Below are 27,373 nucleotides of genomic sequence, written 5' to 3' on the forward strand. Positions count from 1 at the left end.
CAAATTTTTTCAATGGCACAATGGCTTTATATATGCTTTAATTTCAAATACAAGGACCACCATCACTCTCTCTCTAAAAACTCTTTCAACTTTGTGCCTTTTTTCCTGTCACAGAAACAAACTTAAAATCTGCCCTATTTTCTTCCATAGCTTTTTAGTTTTCACAATTGTTTTCACCCTTTACTTCTGCTAATTCCTCTATAATCTTCACTTCCGCATATGTTTCCACTTTTATTATCTGCTTCAAATCTACTTTATCTTTCCGGTAGTTCTTACATTTCTTGAATCAGAAGTATAGTAGGCAGGAAAGAAGTACATATATGGATGCAAATTGAGTATCTAATTAATTTATTGGAATTTAATACATAAATAAAAAGTGAAGCTTTAATTGACAGCTTCCAAATTTTACAGTGTTTACCAATCCCTTTTTCCCATTGATAAATTAACTCATTATGATCTTTAGGAATATTTTTGAGGTAAAAAATTCATCATCTTCAGCAAAATGTCTCACACCAAAATAATGTAGCACGTTGTTGATTGTTTGTGCGAGAGTAGCTCGGGAAAAGAATAGTGTGCCACAGGTTAATTTTGAAATCTCCAGTAAATTCGTTTCTAATTGCAAAACTATGCTCTGAAAAAAACTTAACCAAGAGAAAAGGAAATTAGTCATCTCATTTATTAGGTATGCAATGTGTATATAGCAAAAAAAATATACAGTATTTCCTCCTCTTTGATACACATGGGTGGTTCACATGTATGCTAGGTGAGGAAGTACCAACTTCCAGACTATCAAAAATTTGCTCATATACAGCATCTTATGGGATATACATTAAAAGAAAGCTTTTACGATACAGATCTGCATAGGAACATATTTAAAATCGATATTTTATGGATAAAAATGTTAATTTTGTTGTATATTATACATATTAAAACCGATATTTTCGTCCAAAAAATATCAATTTTGGATACGGTCCGCGTTTAGGAATTTTTTCTATATTAAAATGACTATTAAGGAGTATATTTGTAAATTGCAATGCAATAATTAATTTAAAAAAATTTAACTAAAGTGACTCGGTCAATTAATTAAAATGGACCCAAAATATGTAGCTGAAATAATTTTCCAAGCCCATGGGCTCAGTCAAAACCGTCAAATCATCACCTGGGCAGTGCGCATGTCGTTTAATTCCATGTTGAAATACGATGAAATTTGGTCTCAATCTGTAGAAGAAACCAATGAATTATTCTAATGGAGGTGGGGTTTTATATATTTTTAATTATTTCCAACGCACACTTTAATTATTATTTATGTAAAGCAAATTAAAGAAAAGCTCATAATTACTAAATAGAAAAAAAAAAATAAAGAAAAGCACATAATGTCTGCATTATTTTAATTATCTGGGGACTCAAATTGGTGATGATAATGCCTCCAAGTTGGATTATTAATGACATATAGATGAAATAATTTTGACATTCATTAAAGTAATTATAAAGCACGGGATTAAAATGAAAATGTATATATAGGCAGGCATATGGCACTTATAAATACCATCTTTGATTGAATAAAGGAAATGTATAGTTCGAAATGGCATCCTCTTGTGCAGCATTCACATAATAACTCTCCACCTAACAGTGTTCAATTAGAATTGGGAACTTTTCTATATTCAAGTAGAAACATATTAATGTACCTGTTTAGAATGTACAAATGTATTGGATTGGACTATTTATGGTTTTATTTAACTAGATTAGGTTTAATTTAAAACTGTCTAAAACATTTTAATGGATAAATCATGGTAACTTATGTGAAAAAAGAAAATTCATTTTAGTCCATTAAATACTTCATGCTAGACTTGATTTGATTTTTTTCTTGTTTCTACTTTTAACTATGTAGTTTATGTTGTTTTTCAAAATTCTAATAATAAAATTTGTATGTTTTAGTATTTGTTTTAAAGAGAACTAAACCCATGTTCTTTCTTTCCTTGAAAATTCAATTTAATTACAAAACCTTCTTACTTCCACGAAATGAAAGTACAAAAAGATGGAAGTTTTGCAAGTACATAAAAATAATGTTGCAGAAGTTTATCTTCATTTGTGAAATGGGAATTGAACAAAAATGGATGGACCACAAGGTTTTATTACACTTAATGAGGGGTTGAAATTATAGCAATGAATTATGAACCAGGAAATGGTTTGGTATGGTGGGCAACAAGTTTATTTAATTTTTGGATAACGTATGGTTGGCAATCACTGAAGAATCCAAATTGGAAATTAAATTAAATTACCAAAAAAAATTAAATTAAATTAAAGTGTTTTTTTCCCCCCAAAAAATCCAGGTGTTCTAATAAAAAAGTAGATTAAAAGCAGACTGAGATAGAGACCCGGTTGGAAGGAAACATTTGTATTTGTTGACTATAAATACGCACCCAGTTTGAACACCCAACCAAAAAGTTGAGCATCTGCGGCAGCCAATCCATTAAGAATTTCCTATGCCCACCATTCTGACACACTTCCACTTTTATGTCCCCAACTTAATTAATTTATTAATTGTATATTTTAGAGCTAAAACTAATGTAATCCTTTGCTAATTCATGTGCAACTTTGTTGGACTTTAGGCCCAAAAAAACATATTTAAACCGAATTTTTTAGTAAGACAATACTCTTTTATAACATCAACTTCAAAGAACCTTTTTTTTTTTTTTTTTCTTTTCTTTTGATAATAAACTTCAAAGAAAATTTTATTAAGCAAAAATAAATATAATAATGATGTACGTACATTTTTTTATTTTTGCTACTTTGTTTCTCACTTGTGATTGTTTATAAGAAATTACCTTACACATATATATATATATATATATATTGTAAATAGAGGCCAATTACTTTATACTACAAATTGACTTTACAAAGCCATGCACATTGCAAAATGTACGAACATATTCCCCACACACATACCACATTCAAATCCCAAGCCCGCCAACTCTGTCTCTCTTTCTCTGTATAAACTCTTCCTACTTTTATGCTTTTTCTTTTTCCTGTCATCCAAACAAATTTCAAATCTCTCCCTCTCTTTCTTCCTCAGCCTTTTTGTTTTTTTAAGCTTCCACAGTTGTAATTTTCTTCCTCTACCTTTATCATTTTCTTTTTTCTAACTACTTGAAAGTTGAAATTGCAGTGACCCCATTATCAATATTGTCTTTCACAATCATTTTCCTTTTGTTATTGCTCAAATTATTATAACTTTGAGCATGAAGTTATCTTCTTCTTCTTCTTCTTCTTCTTTTTCTTTTTCTCGGTCTTCTTCTTCTGCTTCTTTTGATGTAAAAATGTGCGGCAATTCAAAAAGTGCAAGTGCTGGTTGCCTCGCTGGAATACTGCGCAGAATTCTCTGTTCCGGTAGTCTTCCCACATACCCTTCTGATCAGATTACAGAGGAAACCAAGTGCGTGCAATTTTCCGAGCTTCAAGATTTCAAACCTAAAGAGAAAATTCAGACCCCTTCAACTCCAGGACTAGTGGCAAGGTTGATGGGTTTGGATTCCATGCCGGATTTGGATACTGGTTCGATTCCGAATTCGGTTTCGCGTAGCCGATCCATGAATTCTGTGGATCGCTTGGTGGGTTGTGAACAAATACAGGGAAAGAATCATCGGCGGGTCAAATCGACTTTGTCTTTCAGGGAAATTCCCACCTTTGTTGAGCTTGAAAATGAGGAATTTTTCATACTTAGATTCGAGAATGGTAATGGAGGGAAGGAAATGAGATCGAAAGATAGGAAATGCGGGGAGGGTTTTGGAGAATTGAAGCAGAGGAAAACAGAGAGAAGCAAAAACATGGGGAATAGAAGAGAGAAAGTAGTGGTTGCCAGGACGAAGACGACGACGACGAAGAAAGAAGATGAACATGGAGAGAAAAGAAAGGTTCTGAGCGATTTGAATGGGAAGGAAATGGTGAGGAAGAGAATCTCTGATAAACCCTGTGTGATTCTTGGCAACAACAATGGCAGAGTGAGAGTCGGAGATTCAACAAGAAATTCTACTCCCAAAAAAAGTACATGTGAAAAAAAGAGTGCTGCTAAAGAAGCAATTACAAGGTCTCGGAAACCCACGAACAAAGATCAAGCCATTAATGGTGGAGAATCAAGTACCAAGAAGAAGAACATGATGACAATGACGGATTTTAATGCACTTGATAACGTTTTAGAAACCGAGTGCAACTCGGAAGATTCAAGCCCGGTCTCTGTTCTTGATTGTTGCAAATTCCTTGTTGATCCCGAAGTTCCCATATCAGGTTTTGTGGCTTTAATTTTTACTGCACATTTTCCAACCTTTTTTTTTTTAGTCTGTTTTTATTTTTATTTTTTTTCTCATTGATTTTTCTTTTCTATTTTTTTTCTTTTTTTGTAATGTAACAGAGGAGGATTTTCTCTCGCCCATTTCGAACCCAAGAAGGAAATTGTCTTCAGAAATTGAAAAAGAAGATCAACCACGTTCAAGAAAAGATGATAATCTAATCCATGAAGAAGGAAAACTACAAGGAAATGAAGGCAAAAAATGTGGGTCCTCACAGATGTGGGAAGAGGTTTGCAGACTGACTGAGGCAGAACTGTTTGGTTCAAATTGGTTGCAAAGAGGGGTTTGGAAATACGAAAATTTTGAAGGGATTGATGCAAATTTTGAGTCACACATTCTGAATCAATTGTTAGAGGAGGTGGTAGATCAAATTTTCTGGGAAAACCCATGAATAATTTGAAACTCTTTCTTTCTTTCTTTTTTTCTTTTTTTTGTGTAAAAAATTATAAAATTACAGATAAATTGACTTCACAGCCAAATATGTAATCTAGATTCCTGTTTGCTCTGTATTTGTTTCAGTTTAGCTTCCTGAGTGAGAGTCAAGAGAGTACAGATAAGCTCGGTCCTTTTTTGTCTTTTTACTTTTTGTATTTTTATGATAATTATCATTTCAAGCAAGAAAAATAAATATTTACAAAAAAAAAAAAAAAAAAAGAAAGAAAGGCAAGAAAAATATATTTAATTCAAACTGTAATCTTAGACTTGTACAATTCCTATCTTTTCTGGAAAAAGATATATTATATTTTAAGCAAAATTGTTTACCATTTTAAGAAACTATTAATTAAAAAAATAAATGAAGGTGTTTGAACATTCAAAACTCCAAAAGAAACATCATTTCAAAATAAATAAAGGCCTACATCATAGAGAGATTGAAAGGAAACACTAGAGAATAAATACGTTGAAAAGTCACCACCAAAACATCTCCACTAATTAAGATAAAAAAAAAATAAAAAATAAAAAGTCTCCATTAATTTGCTTATGAGATGATGGTGGAAAAATACTTGGATAAAAAAAGAGAAGGAAAATGAAATAAAATCTCTTTTCTGACTTTTGTCTCCAATAGTTTTTCTTTTTTGGAGTTTTTGTGGAAACTTGCTAATTCAACAGTATAACATGGTAACTTTCTTACTATATACTGGGCAAGAATTTTCTTCTAGTTGACAAAATAATTTTTTATTTGGTATGAAGTTTCAAAAGATACACGTCATAGATCCAATTAAAGAACTGTTATCATAATAAATAAAAACTTGTCAAGTGAGGTGACCTCCAAGCCACTCTCACGTACAAATACCAATAGGAGATTGTTGTTCATAAGGGAATTATTGTAAAATTATCAAATAAATAAATAAAAATTCCTTCCCTTACCTACAAAAATTCAACCGCCAAGGCTTGTTACAACCAAAGGCAAACTCTCATTTAAAAAACATAATCAAGATTATTATATCAGATAACCTAATCTTCTTCTTTAAAATTTATACAAAAAAGCTAAGGCCAAACAGATGATAATCTTAATGACTCAAAAACTAGAAGAATTATATCCTATCAAAAACTTTATCCAGTAACCAACTGTACCGAGCTCAGCCTTTATCATTATATATTTGTGTGATGATCAATAATCAATAATCAATGATCAATAATAACGTGCAACATCTAAAGTCTATTTATCACCATATAAGAGCAATGTATAAAAGTTTTTCACAGATTGAGACAATCAAGAACAGGACAAGCTCGGTGCTTGGGTTACAGACGCTCCTTTCTTTCTGTGGTGCTCATGCCGCTAACAATCACACAACAAAAAGAAAAGTTTGATTTAAAGATCCAACAAGTTAATGCAGTCCTGCTTTCCTTTTTTTTCAATGGAATCTCTCCCAATAGAAGAAAATCATAGAACCAATGAATGAAATCCTGCCTTTTGCTGCTTTGCATAGACCGAAAGTTTAAATACGGAAATTCTGTAAAGAAGTTTATACGTAAAGATGGAAAAAGGTTAAAGAGAGAACAAACCAAGAAAGGTCTAAAAAGTTTCTATCCACTACCTTGGATCTATAAAAGTGTTGATGAGGAACTTTACAAAAGCTAGAAAATACCAAACTCAAAGATTAAATGAGCAAGAGAATCATCCAGAAATGAAAAGAAGATAATAATTTCATTGTTCATTTTATTAATACAATGGCAATCAGTTCATCAGAGCATAAAAATGGACTTATCGAAATAAATAAATATGATTAATTGATATATATTGTATATGAACAACCAACAAAATGGAAAACAAATAAGTTGGTACACCTCCAATTTTGACTTAGCAAATGGAAATTGGAGAACTATAACATAATAATCAACATCTCAGGCTCCATTCGTAAGAAGACCATCTCCGGCATCAGTCTTTACTAGCAATGCGAATTAAGAACTCCAACGAATACGAAGACCAAATTCAAAGAGAGAGAAAAAAATATATATATATATTAACTAAAGCCTATTATTCTTATGAACCTAAGTAACAGAATGAGCAGAAACCTTTTCTCCTGCCCAACTTCCTCTATTTTGTTTTCCCCCTCACTAGGACTTTCCTTCTTTTTTTTTTTTTTTTTTTTTTTCCTCCTTCCCTCCATTTCTTCAACCTAAATATGATGAATATCAATAAAAATTCAAAAAATGGCATAGAAAAAATAATAGTTAAATGTTAAGCAGAGCTATAATTTTACTGGCTCTGCGGTATTACGCCACCATCTGCTCCTGCTCCATGTACAGCTGCTCCACCCAGGCCGGGAGCATCTCTGAAGCTGCAGTGTCAAGATGACACTGCTGCTGCTCCTCGAAACCAATTTGCCCAGGTTTCGCAGGTGGGGCGTCTTTCACCAGGGATTGAACCCAAGAAACATCCGGTTCATCCACAGTTGTTGGCATTGAGGATGCAGCTGCAGCAGCGTAACTGTTGCCACTGCTGCGCAATCCAAAAGAGGCAGTTTTCCTTAGCTTGCTCAGTTCCTCACCCTGGATACCCCAGTCCAATTTGCCATCAGGAGAGCCCCAATCCGACAGGTTAGAAGTTGCCATACTAGCTGAACCAGCAGGTGAGGAAAACCCAGTATGACGGTTTACAGCACTACGCTCAATGAAACTCTGGCTCCGCTTTGCGAAGGCAGCTGACCTGGAATTTAAAACTGCAGCTGCTGTTGCACCAGTTGTGTCAACCCCAAAAGAAGGAGCCCTCGCAGGAGGGGATGAGAGGCTGGTTGGGTAGCTTGAGCGGAGCTGGTTCATGTTTTGGCGCATATGAACCCCGTTTGGAGACTGCAACTGGGATGCTGTGGTATCCAGTGAAAGTCCCTGTAATTGAGGCAAAATTGGCGGATCAACAGATCCAAAAATATCGTCAAGGTTAGTAGGCTTCATGCCAATCCTACTGAATTCCCCACTTCTATCTGCAGATGCAGCAAAAGCAGAAGCGGAAGACAAGCCATTATTCCAGCTAGACGGCGATGAGAGACCAGACATCTCATCCATCAATTGCTGCTGCTGCCTGCGCCGATGAGTTTCCATGCCAAGTAACTCCATGTCTAAATCCATATCTCTAGCGCTGAGGGCAGCTTTCAACCTGCTACCTGGAAGCTGCAAGGTAGGGGGTGCAAGGTTAGATTGGCTCTGCCACATGTTTCCACCCATAGGAGAGGAGGCTCCTGTAGGTGTCATGGGTGGAGTTGATGTAGCAGGCATCAAGATAGATGGAGAACCAAGAGCAAGTGGGCTGATTGAACCCATGTCCAGAGATGAAGCACAAGCAGAAAATGATCTGGGAGAAGGCACTGCAGAACCTGTTGAGGGATACAAGGGGCGAAGCTCTTCTGGTTTGTGAGCAAAGAAACAGACCCTTCTGGTGCACCCCGTCTCGTCCTTGCAGAGTCGTGTACGATATTGAGCAGGATGGAGCCAACACTCAAAAATACCATGTGCATACTCACAATCATCTCCCTTGCTACAGGTGGACCCCTTTCTGAACTCTGGGCAAGGGACACAGCTGTAGTTATATTTCCTTGGATCACGCCGCCTTGCATTTTCCCCAGGGTGTACAAATGGGCACTCAGTCCAGTCATGCGAATAAGCCCTTGAACAGGGCTTGACCTTGAAAGTATACATCCTAAACTCATCTGTGCTATAAATCCCATTCTTAATGTCCGGAAGAGAGAGATCAATAGGATACTCTTTCTTCTCAACCCCATCTTTGGAGAACCGAGGTGTTGGAATCTCTTGCTGTTCATGCACCTCTGATTCCTGAACAATCTGTTCCGACAAACCAAAAGTTTCCTCAACACTGCTGGTGCCCTTCAGCATTATTTCCAAGCCTTTCTTTCTAGGATTGAAGGCTGGCCTAGAAGAGGGAGCAATCACATCACCGGGTCGATTTCCATTAGAATCGACAGCATTCAGATTGGCAGAAGCAGCAAGCAAGAGCTTGACAACCTCAACAGAAGCAGCAGAGCCGCCGGCAGCTGCGCAATGGAGAGCCGTCGCCCCATCCGAACCACAAACCCTGTTAACATCGACAACATCCTTTTCAAGAATATAGTTAAGAACACCTTTGCTTCCGAACATAGCAGCAATCATAAGGGGAGTCCTCTGTTCGAAACCCAGTTTCTTTGAGCCAATTCTCCTCCCATACCAAAAAGTTGCCTCATCAATATCAAGACCCTCTTCTTCAACGGCACTTTTGAAGCCATTAAGGTCATCTGAGGCAGATAGTTCGAGCAAAACCGAAAAATTATAACGCAAACCTTCTTGTTTCTCCAATTCACCTTCCATGATCAAACCAGGGGAAGCAGGTTTCCTCTTCGGACCACTGCACATGGAAAGCTGCTTCTGTTTGGATCCTAACAAAGTCAAATTATAACAAAGCATTTAATTCAAAAAATTCTTGCAGAAATAACAGTATAAGGGTTCCTTTTTTCTTTAAGTGAAAAAGAAAATCGGTGAAAGGAGGAAGAAGAAGAAGATTCAATCACATAAAGGCATGAAAATTTATAAAAAGATTTTTGAACTACAGGGGAAAAAAAAGTTTCAGTTTTTTTTTTTTCTTCTTTTTTTTTTTTTTTTGCCCCCCTAAATAGAAGCCATCTTTTATAAATTTTCATACAATTAACTATGCAAATAAATATATCCAGTGTGTAGCTACCTAAAACCATAAAAATCACAAAAACAAATACCCAAATTCATGCGTCGATGAAACAAAAATCTGTTAACATCCAACAAACACACGCAGTTGATTTGGTGGCAAAGAAAACTGAGAACTTAAAAAATTAAAAATTAAAAAAATTAAAAAAAAAAAACATTTTTATATAAAAACTTGGTTGTCTTTCCCAAATTCAGCTCCACTAATTTGCAGTTCCAGCGAATAATCGAAAAAAAAAATAATTAACCCACCAAACTATAACACTAACTGAAACCCATAATCCCAACTTTTTTACATTTTCTCATCGAACAAACAAACAGAAAAAAATACAAAACAAAACAAAACAAAACAAAAAAAAAAAAAAAAAAAAAACCAAAACACCCAAAACCATAAGAACTACAAAATTTTAACCATCCAAAGAAACAAAAACCAATAGAAGAAGTAGAGCATACCTTACAACACAAAAACTGAGAAAGAAAACCAGAACTCAAAGCCTGCACCTCACAAAAGCTTTTTTTGAACTATAAGACGACCCAAGAGCTTAGACAGACTTATCTCTTCCCTCCCCTTTATGGGTTTATTTTTTTCTCCCTCTTTCGGGTCAAAAAGTCGAGCCTTTGAAGCTGCCTCTCAGCCTCCTTCGTCCTCTCTCCTCCAAAAACTTTTTTATTTTTATTTTATAATTTCTTTCTACTTTTTCAATTTCGATTTATTTTTCCACTTTTTTTTTCCTTTTTTCTTTTTTCAACGCTCTTATTTAGGCTCCTCTTTGTACTGTTCTGGAAAATGAAATTCAAATTCAAATTTGCCCAAATGAAACCAAATTCAACAAAATCTTTTCCTTTTCTTTGTTTTTTTTAATTTGCCCAAAAAAAAATAAAAAAATTTACCAGTGGGTCCCATCACTCTCTCTTAATAATATCTAACCGTCCTCGATTCTCGAAACGCCACGTGTTTGTCATACTATACAAACGGCGTCACCCAAAAAAATGAACAATGTTTTTCAGATTCCGGATTGTCACGCTTTACGCGTTTCTTTTTCTTTTTCTATTTTCTTTTTTGTTTTTTTGGCTTTAATTTGATGACGTGGACGTACCACCACCGTCTAAAAAAATTTAAAAACAAAAAAAACTTAAAAGCTTATTCGTTATTGGTATTGCACTATCATCACCGACTGTTACGAAATTAATATCTGACTGAGCGCTGTTTTTGGTTCCTTTTACAATACGGATTCGATTTTTCTACTGTATTCTTTATGGGTATTAGTCTGTTACTATTTTTGGAGTAAACGGCAGTGTGAGATTAGCCCTTTCAAATATTTGGAATTTTTTTTTTTTTTTTTTTTCCTTGGGGTGATGTGTATCCCGGGAATTCTTGAAGCCATCGACGAATGAAAAATAAGAGTGAGCGATGGTTTCTAGAAGATTTCTCTTTGTCACCTGCAATAATTTTTTTTTTGAATTCCAATTTCCTAGTGGGATTTTTTCATTATTTTAAAATTTATTTGAAATTATCAAGAATATGTTCTTTTTGATAATGAAAATTTTGAAAACATTATGTGTATATATATCCTAAGCTCAAAATTTTAAACAAATTTGCTTAGAAAGTTTGAATAATAAAAATTAATTTAATTTATTGATATACATAAAAAGCATTTTTGCATATAGTCTGTCTTCTTACCATCAATAATATATAATAGATTTTTTTTATTTTTTATTTTGCTAAGAATATAATGATATAATTATATGATATAGTACATGTACGGTTGACTCATGAATTTCGGATGACAAATCAAAAGAGGAATTTATATTATATAATAAAAATTGTTTTTTTTTTTTTTTTTTTTAGGTTGAGAAATGGAACGGCCAAAAAAGGTCTTGTCGTTTATGGGTTTTGTCATAAATAGAAATCTTGTTGGTTTGGTTTTTTCTTTCTTTCTTTTGAAGAAAGTTATCCTTCAAATATTTTTTTATAGTAAGCTTTTATCCTTCAATATCTATATATATATGTATATATGTATATATATGTATATGTATATTGGTAATAAGTTGATAACTTAGATAATAATGCATGAATCTACGTTGTTTATCAAATTGAATATGGTACTATAGTCATATCAAATAAATAATAGATAAAAGGTAAGTCCAAATAAAGCACCTTTTTCATTTTTTTCCTTTTTTTTTTTTTCCCCCTTGCCAAGAATCAAGCATCTTCAATTACCTATTTAAACAAATAATCTACTCATCCTACCTTATGTATGTAATTTACCATCTGTGAAGCAAACTAAGTTGCAAGTTGGAAACATATAGAACAATGAGGGGAAATATATGAATATTTTTCTTCATTCCAATAAAAATAAATGAATAAATAAATAAATATTTCCCTAAACAAAAGATTTCTATATATATATATATATATATATATGAAGATTTGAGCTCAAAATAACCAGAAAGTTGTTCCCATATAAAAGGAAAAAAAAAAAAAAAAGAAGGTTAAACTTAACATAATTTGTCTTTACCACAAGTACAATGTTAATGACTTAGCCAAAAAACCAAAAAAAAAAAAAAAGAAATAAAAGTAGAATGTGAATGAAAGATAGAGATAGTGTAATGAGGCGTTATATGTATTAGAAGTAAAAAAAATCTAACTAACCTCATCACCAAAAAGAAAGTGGTAAAATAGGTTGTCCTCAGAGGGACTACTGTGATGAGGTTGAATTGGTCAATACTCAATCCTGCTGATAAATTAAGGAGCTAGCTAGTATATAGACATGATGGATAAACAATTTGGCTATGAGTTTTTTTTTTTTTTTTTTTTTTTTACTCTCTTTTTCTAAGCAAAAATCTCGAAAAATGAATAAGATCGGTTTTTAAATTTTTATAGATTTTTTAATAATAAAAACTACATCCAAATCTCTTTAGAAATTCTGTTGAATTTTCATGTATATTATATATATATATATATGTATAGAAAGTTTTAAACAATTGAGACGGTTCATCTTAAGGTTAATTACCATATAGTCTATTAATATTATTATTTTATTTATATTATATATACATACAAACATCAAATCGATTTATTAATATTAAATAAATATATATATTTATATATACATTATTAGAACTATTAAATTTATTTAACTTATTTAATAAAATTATATTTATATTTTAAAATTATTATTAAAAGATTGGATTTGATAAGAGAATAAGTGTGCTTGTTTAATGTGGTACGGAGTCGGTGGACTTTTCAATACTATAACAATATATGATAATGAGATAACATGGTATTACAAGGATGTCTAATTGATTAGTCAATGACATTATCCATCATTTTTTTCTACCTTAGGGATTCACTTCTTGACAAAACCATGATAATGAGGTGTTTAATTGCTCAATGCGACACAAGGCCCCATCTTAAACAGCTTTTTTGTTGTTTTGTCTAATTCTAAATAAAATTTAATTGCTACTTTATGGTTATGGAGATATTGGTTGTATATTGAAACTATGTTTTGGTTCACAAATTGTTGAAGCAAATTGAATAAGAATTGCACGAGGGAGATATTTCATTAATCAGAAGTTTTTTTTTTTTTTAATGATACTATAAATTAATTTCTTGAATTTTTCATTCAGTATATCAAAATTTCTTCAATACATTTTGTCTAAATAGCCTTTAATAATTGTGTATACTTATAAACTAATTGGGCTCCCAAATATGCAATTTAAATGATTTAATTATTGAACTGTTAACTGTCAAATGAATGCCTTATTTTGTCAAGCGTTTTAATGAAGAATGATAATGATGATTATAAAAACGCTAAACAAAAGTAGTTTTACAAACAACCACAAGGTGATGTGGTTGTCAAACTGGGGACTTGTTAAAAGATTTGCTTTTTTAAAAAGTCAGGGGGAAAAAGTGAATAAATTTGATATTTTCTTCTAATTAACTTTAAGACTTTAGATGATGATAAGCAAACAGTTTATCCATTTTTTTATTTATTTTGTTTTTCCTTTTTTTCTTATTTTATTTTAGTTTTTTAGCCAAGTAAGAATTATCAATACTAATTGTTCATGCATCATGTATACACAATTTTTATATCTCACACAAATCACATTACTTACAATATATTATAATTATTCATGCATCATATATAATAAAATATTTTTATACAATTTCGAGCATGTTATACATTATAGTTATTAAATATAATAAAAGGTGCAAATAATTTGTCATATCATGATTTGAGTACAGATATAAAAAAGATAATAAAATCGGGGGCACAAATTAGAACCCTTAAAAATAAATAAATAAATAAATAAAATTAAAGGAAATTGGGAAGTCCAAGACAATAAACAAAAAGACAAATTCATTCCAAAATGGATAAACATAAAGACTAATCAACTTTGAGGGACCCACTGTCTAATGAGAAAATCTTCCAAGCATACCAACAAGGACACCTATCATGTCCTCTAACAACAAACGTGAACTTCACTATCACCGTCGGTAAGGCATGATTACAATCAAAAACATTTTCAAGGGCTGAGATTTTAGAGGTGGGTACGTGATTGATTGAACTGACTGTGAAACGCATTAAGTTTGTGGAGAAAAGTCATGGAAGGGGAATAGGGTTCGAAGTGGGACCCAGCTAGACGCCACAAACGACAGAAGAAGATCTGCCCATTTTTAGACAGGGACACAGCTAGAGAGGTAGAGAGGGTTTGGGAGGGGGGGGGGGGGGGGGGAGGGGGGGGGTGAGGAAGTGGGACCCACGAAAATAATCAGAACAAGTCAGAAGCATTTGATGTCGTTTTCATGGGTGCGAAGAAGCATTTCCACACTAACACTTTCATTGCCATCATTGTCGTTGGCTATTACCAGATTCTCATTTATTTATTTATTTATTTTGGGAAAAAAAAGTGAAAAATGGATGGACGGTGCAGGTGTTGTTTGTGTTTTTGGCCTTTTCCTTTTAAATAGTGATCGGCTAAAAAAACTTTTTCCTAATTTATTTAGGTATTTAAGTTTATGTATGATTATTATTGATTACTCATTTATAACAACAACAACCAAACAGAGACAACTAATTTTCTTATTTAAAATTTTTTTAACTAATTTTCTTTAGGACATTTTCTCTAAAATACCCAATTTTGCCCAATCAAAAAAGTAGTAAAATAATTGGAATTAATATATATATATATTGAATGATTTGGAATTTATTAATATGAACACACAACATATTATAAGCAATAATTTTATCGGTCAAATTGCACTACTCCTAAAAACAAAAGAAGAAAATGTTGCACTCGTAACTCTTTTTGTTTTGGCCAAAAGTTCATACTGTTTCTTTTGTGTTTATTTTAATTGGAAAAATCCAAAATTCGTTACCATAATTGCTTGCCCAACAAACTTTTTCCCCTTCCTTTTTTAATTTTTTTTTTAGGAACAATGTGACTATTAGTGGATGAGTACAAGAGGCACTTATCTGCAATATTATGTTGAATCCCATATGTCTGGATATGAATACATAACGTTAAATCATCTTCTTCTTTTTTTATATATATATATATATATATATATATATAGTGGTTGATTTTAAAATTTGAAAAACTCCACCAGAAAGATGGGTAAAAAAAAAAAAAAAAATCTCGTATCAGTGAAGGTGAGGTGAACCTGTACCTGGTATCAGACTGTGTACGTGATCATAAGTGTACCAAACGATGATGCTAGATCTCAAAAGGACGGATTGTGACAACTAATATGGATAGGTGCAAGAACCATTAATAAACTATCTGATATCTAATATAAGCATAAAGAAATTATTGATTAGGATGTTTAATGCTTATTTATTAGTTATTGAATTGCTTTTAATCGTTGAAATTTGAAAATATATATAAAATTTAAATTAACCTAGATATAAATTTATTTTGCCTATAAGTTTCAATATCCCACCGATTTTATATATAATTCACTAAAACATTTTTAAAATCAATATAAATATTAATGATAAAAGTCTTAAAAAGATTAACTATATAAACACTAGAAACGAATTTTAATATTATTTTACTCCCGATTTATTCACCCTTTTCAATTTAGTCCATGTAACTATAGTGAATGAGTTTAGATTAAAAATAATAATAATAATAATAAAAAGAAAACCACACACACAAACAAATTAATCATGCATAACTCATATTACAGATACTTTGTTTATATATTATTCTCTTCCTTTTTATTTTACTTTATGTTCTTTTTATTAGTCACATCTTTTATTTTGTGTTAAATATGCATATTTTTAAGTAAATCCGATAAGAAGAACAGAAATTATTGAGACAATATGAAATTTTTTGTAATATTGTGTTAAATTGCAAAACACGTTATAGGATGTAATTAACTATTTATTTTTTTATTTATCATAGTGCCAAATTGAAATTCAAACAACAATACTGTTATTTTTTCTTATCAAAGCTTTTTCTTTTTTCTTTTTTTAAATTTCCCATAGAACAATATATATTTTTGTTTCTATAGATAAGAATATAATAATATGACCTGCTCCAACAGGATGACTAAGGCAAAAAAGCTAAACTTTTCAGTTTCATGAGAAAAGTCATATTTAAAGATTAGTTTGATAGTAACTTAACATTTAATTATCTAAATTGTGCAACACTCTATCCGTTATTTTATGAACATGAAGGAAGTGATAAATGAAAATATATGTTAGCTTAAATTCATAGTTAGATACACTCTTTAACGACCTTAAAAGTTTTGGAAGTTGATGGGAAATTCACACTACTAATATATTTTATTGTTGTTTCAGAAATATTTTTTATTGGAAAGAAAAAAGCCAATACTACTATTTTTCATTGAATTTGGCTTCTTCTTCTTTTTTTTTTTTTTAATATTGTTTTTTTATATTATTATTGTAAATGATATTCAAAGCGGTGACCACTCACCAAATATACATATATATATATATATATATATATATTAAAAGCGGTGACATCATTGCTTAATTCAGCAAATTTAATATTTAAAAGGTGGAAGGCCATTTTTCCTTCTGGTAAATTGAAAGATGGATGGCCTGGTCATCAGTCAACCCTCCTTTCTTAGACTCGTGTGACATGCTTGGACCATATTTCTTTTTTTCCAAGAAAAATACATTTCGAAAACAAAAAGGAAGAAACTAATTTTGAATTTTTACATAGAAATTGTGCAAAGAATAATGTAAATTTTGTTATGTTTTGCTGAATTTTGCTTTACCACAAACTATATAAGAAAGTAAATGTTATTTATAGGTCACCGTTAGTCACCACCATCTATGTTATTCATATAAAAGGAAAACCTATATAATAGAAAATACAATCCTTGGCACTTGTATACGACCCACTATTACAATTTATCAGGAAAAAAAGAAAAATCAATCCACTATTATATAAAATGGTACCGAATTACATTTTTAATTATTTTATGTGCGACATTCTTTGTAATAGGAGTCATCACCAAATTTTGTAATCTAGCTTACCAAATGTTTTAAGGATTCGTTCTTATCATTCTCTTAGATAATGTCTTAACACTAAGATCCATTAGTTTTATAATGAATTTTCTCAAAAAAGAAAATTTGAATAAAAATAAAGTGAAAACGATTTAACATTTACACATACATATATATGCTACAAAACAATGGAAGGTGGTGACCTCCTTAGTGAATCAAAATCAAGGCGGAAAGCACAATTTGATTTTGACCAATTTTGAATACATTAAATATTTCAAAAAGATGCAGCCAACTTTGCATTTCTTACTATAATAATTTTATCTATCAAGTGGACCTGTTCGTACTTACTTGGAATAAGATAACACAATGATAGAACATTGAATGTAACTAAAAAAAAAAAGAAAAGAAAAAGCACTCTTCCAATTAAAATAATGCCGCAATTTTGGATAGCTCAATTGGTAGCTAGCAACCATCTTATTTTAGGATAACATCTTGCATATGAAGTAAACTTTGTTTATTTTTATTATTATTTTTTTAAAAATTATTTTTATTTAGAAGGTATACAACTAGAATTTGGAAGGTAGAGGAAGGCATTCGGCCCCAGGTGTAAAACGAAGGAATTCTATGGCCTTTTGGGCATATGCGTTGTGATGGACATTTTAATGAAAACAGAACCGACTATTGGTTCTATTTACACAAGCACTTGAACTCTATACACTCCCTATCTTTCCAAAATACTAAAAAACCTAGCTTGGCTGGGGAAAAAGGGAGGAAGAAAAGGTTTGGGCTATTTTGGTAATTTCAATTGGACGGTGAGTGTGATGGTTTAATTAGATTGCAAAAACAATCTCTTTTTGCGGTCAACCAACCTTTAATGACTTATAGTCTGCTCACATGGCGTTAGTTTGCATAGCCCAAAAGAGGAATTGTCTAAAAAAGAAAAAGTTAAACATTTTGAGTGTTGAACTTCCAAACATTCCCTCCTCTTGGAAATCTTTTTTATTCCCACAACTTCCCTTGTCAATCTACTCCCTCCATCCTCTAAATTTTGCCAGAAAATTCTTCTTGATTTCCTATTTCTCTTCATCTTCCTCCTCTTCCTATGACTTGGGATTCCATTTTTCAGAAATAATATCTAACATTTTGATATCTTCTTGTCCCTTACCATTCAATGTGTTTTCCCATTAACCATCTTTGTGCATTTCTTCAAACCATTAGGATTCCACTTCTACAAATTATGTCCACCTGGACCTTTTCTACCAATTGAGAAACAAATTATAGTGTCCTAGTTTCATTTTCAATGGAAATAATATTTTCGAGAGATAGGGTGGCTGAACTTATTTCATTAGATTAAATAACCAAAAACACAGAAAATAAGAGAAAACAGCAGAACCGTTGTATGTCAAAGACAAAAATGTACATTCTTTTACCATATTAGATACAATACGAAATAATTACTAAAAAATATATATAAAATATTTGTAATTGATTGGTAAAACCTAGGATTTATCAAATGCCAAAAGCTATATGCTAAAAGCTACATTTTACATGTAATTACAGAGACAAAGTGAGCAAAAAATTAGTTCAATTTAATTCTAGAAGGAAGGCAAACGCCATCAATTTGCTCTTCTGCAGCAAGGGCTCCAGAGGCAACCAGTCTTATAGCACAAGAAGCAGCGGTAAGATGGTACTTCTGCTTGGTTTCGGCGAAGCCTCTGCAGAGAACCTGTTCAACCCAATTTTCTACCACTTGCTTCCTGCCTGACAACCAAGCAGCTGCAAGTATCTGTACCATGACTTGGTATTCAATCTCCAGTATAACCTCGGATCTGAGTATTTCCTGAAAACGTAAATTGATTTTCTCTACTAGTTTTTCGGCTAGTTCATCGAAGTCAAATGGCTTGAAAACTACTTTTTCATCCACTTCACTAAGGAATTCTTCCAACCAAGCTTCTGAACTATCAGAGATGGAGTCGCTTTCAGAGTCCTCACAATCAATGCTTTCTTCTATCTCCTCTACAGGAAGATTAAGATCCAGAAAAGATCTTGATGCCTTTTGGACTCGCTTTTGTATCTCAAACGTTTGATCTGTGGAGCCATTGGTGTCATTCAGCTTCCTCTTATTTTCAGATGACAGGTTTGAGGTTCCTTCTCGAGCTGTTACTCTCACATTCCTGTCATGGCTATGATAATCTGCCGCAACACATCCAATTAATATTTGCATTTGACATTTCTTTGCTGCAAGAATGGTCTCCTCGGGAAATTTTAAACTATCCTTCTTGAACTGGTGCAATTTGTTACCCTTCCCAATATTTGAGGTTGTCACAAAAATAACATTGTTAATGCTGATTTGTCTTCCAAGCATGTCTGGAAATTTGCCGGTCTTAATGGCATGTAACAAGCTTCTCCGGGCTAGAATATCTGCCCTATCTACATTCTCAAGAAAGACAACTGAACAGGGTCTCTTGCTCAACTCTCCTGCAAGATAATCAGAATCGGTCTTTGATCTAAACTTCACATTAAAACCATCTAATTCTTCATGCTCAAAGATTGAGTCTGCTTGGGAACCTCTGTATTGGGAGGCCAAGTTAATGGAGATTAAGCTTTCCCTGGTACCATAAAATATCTCAGCAAGTGCTAAAGCAATTCTCTTCTTTCCTACTCTGTCAGGCCCAAGAAAATTAAGCCAAATATCTCCTCTGAGACTTAAGCCACGATGCCTTCCACCCCCTGATTTGCTACGACATACTGCTCGACTAATAGCATATATGGCTTCATCTTGCCATCCAACTTTTTCAGTGAGAATGTTTTTAAGTGATTTGAGGTCTCCAGGATCATGCTGCCCTCTGAAATTAGAAGCAGAGCAGGAAGAAGATTGGACAATTTGGAGCGACCTACTCTCACTAACCGCTTCCAACTCAGCAGAGAAAGAGCCAGATAAATGTTGTTGGTGGTCTTTACGATCTTGTAAATTTGGACATTTTGGTCCCCTACTGGGAGATGCATATATTGTTCCCAACCCCAAATCTGTGGTCACAGAAGTGACTGATGAAGATGATGCACGGTCAGATGCATGGTCAGATGGAAGATTCACATTGGGCATAGGGTAAGGCGAAAAGCAGGGGCTACCTATCTCGCTTTGCCAACTTTTTGAAACTTTACCCGATAAATCAGACTGACAATTAACTTTTTCCGCATCAGACGAGATTTGCATGAACCTGTTCTGTTTTGATGGAATGTTGATTTGCAACTTTGATGGCAAGCAGGGAGATGGAAATGCAAATCGGCTTTCAACTAGAGATGAATCTTCAACACTCGTTTCCTTCCTATCCACAGAAGGATGAAAGCCCTCAGCAGATGCAGCTTGTAATCCTGCTTGGGAAATGTCTGCTTTATGGTACGGTTTTGCATGATGAAGGCGCTGACAAATTTCATTCCACTTTTTTTGTAACCCCGCTATTTTAACTTTCCTTATTGTTTCATCATCTATAGTCTGCACTGAATTAAGAATTGCATTCTAAGATAAATATGCTCATAATTTAACAGAATAAACACAGCACAGAGAATTTAACTTTAAACGATTCAGCAATTGTAATAATTGAACTGCGTGTGTTCACACATGCCACATTCAAAGTAGAGTAAAAACGTCCAGCATGAAAGGGGTCACACACCTTTGGTACATCTACTCCCTTGCCTGTGTCATGTTCAGCTGTTTGTGACCAACAAGGCAAGTTCTCTGGGTATTTATCACCAGCAACTAAAGTAGCAGATCCTACTTTCAAAATAGAAGCAACTTCATTCTCACACTTTTCATTGCATGAATGGCAACGAGTGAAAATTTGATTTCTGCTGTTTAATGGGTTTCTGAAGTTGGATGGTGCAGGAAAGAACCCACCAAATGGAACAAAGGACCCCAACAAACTGAAAGTATATCATGAGCATGGAACTGTGAGATCCAATGGGCACAAAATAGTCAGAGACAAAAGTGTATGCTTTGTGACATACTTGCACATCTACACACATAGACAAAGTCAGTTAAACACTTAAATGTTAGAACATTTTGCACTTATCACAAACTTACAAGGAAATTTCTTTTTGTAGAAATATAGTTTTACTCCTAACTGCTAACTAGTAAATTATGCATCCTTGGTGGGTGGAATGATCACATATCTGATCAAAATCAGTCTATCTCAAGACTCAAGCTCAAAAATTTGATATCTATCTCCACATAGCAAAAGACCACAATATGTGCAGCAGAATTTTAGCGCTATACGAAGGAAAGTAACATCAAACGCAATTTGTAACACTTGTAATGAAGGTATGGAAGCAGCAAAATTTTTTTGGAGAATAAAAACACAACTGCCCCCATACCCCCAAAGTAAAAAGTTGCATGGATGAACCTAGCCTTAAGAACTTTAGCAAACCCTGAGGAATGCATCAATTTTTTTCCCCCCTTGAAAGTAGTTATTCAGGTATCAAGTAACCATCAGTCAAAAATAAAAAGTTCGCACCAAAATGTCATTAAATTATCCAGGACTACTTTCAAACTGGACCTCATATGAAGTTATCTGAACTAATTTACATCTTTCATTGACGTTATGACATTCCATACTTGTATATATCCAATACTGCTATTGAACAACACTCACTCACTTTAAGCAAGGCTTCCCACTATAAACCTTGTAGAAGTAATAGTCTGTGAAACTAGCAAAACATATCCAAATAACCAATTTCCAACCTTCTGAGTTTATTTGCAAATCACTTTATCTTTTTTTAAATTTTAAATTTTTATTATTATTATTATTTTTCTCATTACTCAGCAGACATTAAATTTAGCACATTAAAACACATAATAACTAATTCCAGAGCAAGCATTCAATTTTGTATTGAAAAACTCGCACTGAAAAAGTTTTAACTAAAAAAAAAAAAGAAAAAAAAAAAAGAAAACTTTTGTTATTACTAAAATTACAGACAACCCACCTGGACTTGGAGAAGATTGCTTCAGTTGGAGCTTTAGTGAACGAAATGGGAAGAAAATGCAGATCCCAATCTTTTTCGATGGTTGGAAACCGAGCCAACAGCTTGGAATAACTCTCAGCAGTCCCTGCTGCAATCAACCACAATTTCCCACCATGAACCTCCAACAAAGATTTCAATCCCGAGACCACAGAGTTCATACTATCCCCACCCAAACCCAAATCCAAAACACACTCTTTCAGCTCCCCCAAGCTCAACACTATACCAGGTCCCGTACACTGCTCTGCCAAACGACCCACCTCCTCAAACTTCAAATCCAACTTCTCCTTCGTCCCTCCATCAACAACAAACTCAGAAATCTCCTTCTCAATACAAATCACAGTCAACCCAGTAAGCTCAGCTGGCAAGAGACCCACTTTCCCTTTCTGTACACCATTCGTGAAATCCCGAAGTGCTTCGTTAGCGCAAGAACCGATTAACAATGGGTTTTTCCCTCTCTTTCTGATTAGCACTTCCACAATTAGTCTGCAATTCTCGTCCCCAGTTTCAAGTCCAGAGAAAGGGAAGCTGAAACCCCTCCGACCCGGATCCGAATCCGTCAGGTTGCAGAGGAAAATGGGCGGGCACCGGGTCCGCGAGAACCGAGAGGCTGGCATCGTCACCGGCGGTTGAACGAGAGCCAGCTTGATGTCGCAGCTCTGGAACCCAGCTTCGCTTAGAACCCGGCTGACAATCGGGTCATCGAGGATGGATAGGATGAAGTGCTTGAGCTCTACCTTCAAAAGCGATGCCGTTTGCTGCTGGTTGTGAATCTGGTACATGTGGAAGTTCTCCGGGTGCCTCCTCTGGTTCGCCTGCGATCGCTTGATCGCCGCCATCAGCGAGTTCGATACGGGAGGCTCGTCAAGGCTCTTCGACGACGGCAACCGGTCCAGCGAAACCCCGACGGATAGCTCGAGCGCCCGGAACTGGAGGCGTGGCATGTACGCGTTGCTTCGTGCTCGTCCGCAGGCCTCGCGGAGAGCGGATGACGGCAAGGCCAGCAGAGCCGAGACGGCGTGGAGCGAGGTGGTCTGCGCATGTCCCCGCCTTCGAGCCACAGCCACCGCATCATCGAGCGCACGCGCCGCCTCGTCCGTTAAGCATTGCCTCGCTGCGCTTACCGGCGTGGGCATCGCCGGCGAGCATATATATCTAAATATAAATAACCTTTTATATATATAATATATGTATACTATATATAGACAGAAAAGCAATAGTGGGCTTTGAAGCGTTTTCTTGGAGGCAAATAAATAAAAAAATAAGAAATAAAAAATAAAGAAAGCGAAGGGCTTTGTCTTTGGGGTTTACTTCATAAACTTTATGAATAAATAATTCATTGAAGAGAGATTGTTTTTGGGGGGAAGTAGTAGTATTAGGCCAAGACAAAGCAAAGAAGATGATGATGATGACGATGATGAGAGAGTATATTTGTAAATGTATAAAAAAGAGAGAGTGAGAGAGAGAGAGATTGTTACTGATATTTGTTATTGTTGTTATTGTTGTTGTTGTTGTTGGTTTTGCATCAGTGACTCTGTATTTGTTGTTGTTATTGATGTTGCATGTGTGGGACCTTGTCTTTGGCCATGGAACAAACACATGGTAAAGCATAGATTCTATTCTCTCTTCTTCTTTTAAAAGAGAAAAAATAGAAGGATTTCATCCTCCCTGCTTCTGCTTCTATGGGGATTAATTATTATTATTATTATTATTATTTTTTTTTTTTATTTTTATTTTTTTTTTTTTGGAGAGAGATGCCATGTCCATTCAAAACCCAAATGGGCCAACAAGCATAGCATTAGGACTATTACCAGTCAGTGTCTAACTTTCTATTACTTTAAAGGTATATATATTTATAATATTTATAATTCTTTTTTATTTTGTTTTCTTTTTCCCTTCACTTTTCTTATGAAAGAGACCGCAAGCAACATCACATTTACATTTAGTTGGATTAATTTTTCTTTTTCCTTTCTTTTTCTTCTTCTTTTTTTTTTTTTTTGATTATTCACTTGGCCGATTAAGTAAAAGAATTTTCTCTCCAACCCTCCCTCGCTACCCCTCTTCCTAGTCCCACCACCACACAACACATGCATTTGTTTGTCTTGCACTTGTCACTCAAACCAAAAAAAATAAAATAAAATTCCCTACTTATGGTAAAATTAAAAATTTGATTTATTATATCGGCTCATGAAACAGTCCTCATAACAAATTATTATGTGTCGTATTTGTATGATTGTGCTTTTGGATTGTAGCTACTAAAATATTCCTATCAAATAATAGTTCACATAACTTCTTGTGACATTTGGTAATTGTAAAATGAATCTTTATAATTCATTATTGTTATATTTTTCCCCAATTATCCCAAATGCTTAATCCTTTGAGAATAGTAGTGATTCAATGTACTTTGAATGCTAGCTGTCAATTTCTTCAAATTTTATTAATTAAAAAAAAAAAACCTTTATAGAGAGGAAAATTCAAATTATGTCATAATTAAAGGGAGAAATTTTACTTTTTGAAAAAGAAGAAAGAGAGAAATTTTAAAATTTAAAATTTTAGAGAAAATATTAAAACTTCTACCAAACATGAAGGGAAGCTTTTATAATTTACCCTTCATTTTTTTTCTTTTTGAAAATAGTAATAAATACTATTGCAGTTGTCACGCATTAATGATTAACCAATTAATATTGCTTAAAAAGATATTTAAACAAATCCAATAAAACAATGTTGATTGTAGGACAAAAATTTAGATAACTCGAAAATATATACATGTATATATACATACTAAAATGGGAAAGTGGGAAAGGTTCCTTTTAAATGGGATTTAATAAATATTCATAATTTAAAATTTTTATTTTATCCAATGATTAATAGAGGATTATTTTCCTAAATCGCTTATTAGAACAATAATTTTTAAAATATTATAATCCATTTGATATAAAATAGTTTTTAATCATTAGATGAGATTTCATCTAATGATTAATGATTAACATAATTTATCAATCTATTTGTCTCACAAACCATTCCATTCCCTATTAAAATATTTGTTTTATAATCAGGATTTTAGTAGTTAATTTATTTGGATTCCAAACAAAATTGTGCAATCTTTGGGTATTAAATGTGCACATGAAACATAAAATGGCATGTTTGTTAATAAACTCTGTCAAATTTTGACCGAAAAGATGGTTGATTGTTGGTAATATCCAAATTAGTTGATGTTGAATTTAGGAGTAATAGACCAAAAGCACAGTTTCTCTCAAATCCAATGGCATGTTTGAGGTTAATAAGTTGATGTTGGAAAAATTGGGAATTTTGAAGAAAATTTTGGCCATTTGACTCTCAAGCATGAAGGGGGTGCAAAAAGCAAACCTGAACACAACCGTTGTTTTCTCTTTCTTTTCTATTTCTAGTGGGATTTTATTCTTACGTCTTATCATTTATGATCAAAAAATATGCTTTTCCTTTTTGCCCCTTTTTTTTTATTTTTGCCTTCTGTTTTTGGTCACTTCAAAGAAACATCACTAATTTTCCTAATCATCATCAATTTAACGTGGATAAACTTCAATCTCAAGTCTTAATAGAAGTTTTTTGAGAGGTAAAGGACAAGGCACAGTAAAAAGGCATTTGTTATTAAGAAGTTGATAAACATGAATGGAGGATGTGATCCAATAAGTGTCACTGTCATAGTAACCCCACTTGACACCTCAATTGACAGACCCATTGGGACCCATTTAGAGATTGGTACCATCGGATTGGATGCTTCACGGGCTGATTAACATTTTACCTGATAATTGTCTGACTTTCTTTTATTGCTTAGTCTCCCACTATGATTTTTTTTCCCTTTTTTGTAATATCCGATTAATTTTTAACTTAGTTAAATTGAGCGACTTTTATGTAAATATATTTAATAAATTCAAAGATTTCGGTACATATATTCAATAAATTCAAAGAGATCTTTATCAGAGAACATACATAAGAATTCTTATATCAGAAACTTCATCAACTTTTAAATTGCTGCCAGATTGACCATATTTTGTCATTTTAAGATGTTAATTTTAATATCTTACACAATCCACTTATTTATATATATATATATATATATATATATATTATATTTTAACCCTTTAAACAATCCTATATTCGATCAAAGAGCTAATAAAAAATGAGGAGGTTTCCTAATAAAAAAAATGAAGTTTTATGAAATCATAAAATTGTTAAAATAGAAAATTAACTGCATGTATTGGATCAATATGATGTTTTAAAATCAGAATTAATGTTTTACAAAGTCCAGTAAACCGGAATAGACCTTGTAAAACAATTCAATAATTGATAAATCAAATCATGATTTTAAAACAATTAAAGGATAGGTCCAAATACTGGGAAGCAAGCAGAAGAGAACCAAATGGCGTTGGAGGGCTGCGGGGGGTCATGAAAAATTGAAAGGAATTGGCTTTCCGACCCTCCCCTTCTCAAAGAGGGAAGAGATTTATGGAAAGGAAAAAAGGTGTTTGATTTGACACCTTTTTTTGTTTTTTTCTCTTTGTCTATTCCTTACACACTCATTTGCCATTTTCAAAAGTTAAAAAAGTATAAATCACAACATGTTATGCATATCAGTATATGGTGCAAATTCAACTTTAGATCATTTCCAAATCTTTAAGATACTACTCAATATAATATTCTTTGTATTATATGCAATATATATGTATGTATACGTTTCATTTCTTTCAAATCATTTTGTCATGTAGCTTTCTTTCTTTTCTTTTTTATTTTATTTTTGATAAATTTTGTCATGTAGCTTTCATTCATCCATCCATCCATCCATCATGTTATATGTGAACAGTCAATTTATAATACCATATTATTCAAATTTGTAATAATACCAACTACTTTTAGAAATCAAAATATAGTTTTAAAAGAATATTATTCTCCAAAACACAAAAAGGTTTTATGTAACACCATGTATAGAAACTATAATAAATATATATATCAAGAAGGTCTCAGCAATATATAAATCAACAAAGTTTCAGCCAAAAATAAATAAATGAATAAATAAGGTCTGTCAACAACGTGGTCCATACCATGTCCTCTTGTATCAATTCATGCTAAACGATTACCTTGGGAGTAAGGACCCGCTTCCTTTCAACCTATTCTCAAATAAAAGCTGCAAATATATTTGGCAAATGCTGGTTCACAGATTGGAGGATCAAGGGAAGGTTTTTAATTAGAAAAAAAATAATAAATAAATTACAATAAAATACACTTTGTATTTTTCAATTATATGTGAATGTTCTAATAAAAATACCATGTGCCTAAAACATATACATAATCTTTATATGAGGGAAAAAAAAAAAAAAAAAAAGACCT

The 27,373-nt window shown here is 33.1% G+C and overlaps 3 protein-coding genes across 3 annotated transcripts; 1 reads left to right on the forward strand and 2 right to left on the reverse strand.

The window, feature by feature from the left end:
- The first annotated feature begins 2,875 nt into the window (after window positions 1-2,875).
- On the forward strand, window positions 2,876-6,999 carry LOC107410808 (uncharacterized). Its single transcript, XM_016018287.4, has 2 exons — window positions 2,876-4,281; window positions 4,406-6,999. Exons 1-2 carry the CDS (start codon window positions 3,240-3,242, stop codon window positions 4,732-4,734), a joined length of 1,371 nt encoding a protein of 456 aa, XP_015873773.3. The 5' UTR covers window positions 2,876-3,239; the 3' UTR covers window positions 4,735-6,999.
- Window positions 6,547-10,247, reverse strand: LOC107410839 (zinc finger CCCH domain-containing protein 66). The gene is made up of 2 exons (XM_016018318.4): window positions 9,960-10,247; window positions 6,547-9,208 (listed from the first exon to the last, which is right to left on the reverse strand). Exon 2 carries the CDS (start codon window positions 9,183-9,185, stop codon window positions 7,059-7,061), a length of 2,127 nt encoding a protein of 708 aa, XP_015873804.2. The 5' UTR covers window positions 9,186-9,208; window positions 9,960-10,247; the 3' UTR covers window positions 6,547-7,058.
- An 8,120-nt stretch (window positions 10,248-18,367) lies between these two features.
- On the reverse strand, window positions 18,368-23,635 carry LOC107410759 (protein SMAX1-LIKE 6). Its single transcript, XM_060811947.1, has 4 exons — window positions 23,488-23,635; window positions 21,974-23,164; window positions 20,665-20,914; window positions 18,368-20,486 (listed from the first exon to the last, which is right to left on the reverse strand). The coding sequence occupies exons 2-4, from the start codon at window positions 23,143-23,145 to the stop codon at window positions 18,573-18,575; spliced, it is 3,336 nt and encodes a 1,111-aa protein (XP_060667930.1). The 5' UTR covers window positions 23,146-23,164; window positions 23,488-23,635; the 3' UTR covers window positions 18,368-18,572.
- Between the last annotated feature and the right edge of the window lie 3,738 nt (window positions 23,636-27,373).

Source organism: Ziziphus jujuba, chromosome 10, assembly GCF_031755915.1.
Source record: "Ziziphus jujuba cultivar Dongzao chromosome 10, ASM3175591v1".
NCBI lineage: Eukaryota > Viridiplantae > Streptophyta > Magnoliopsida > Rosales > Rhamnaceae > Ziziphus > Ziziphus jujuba.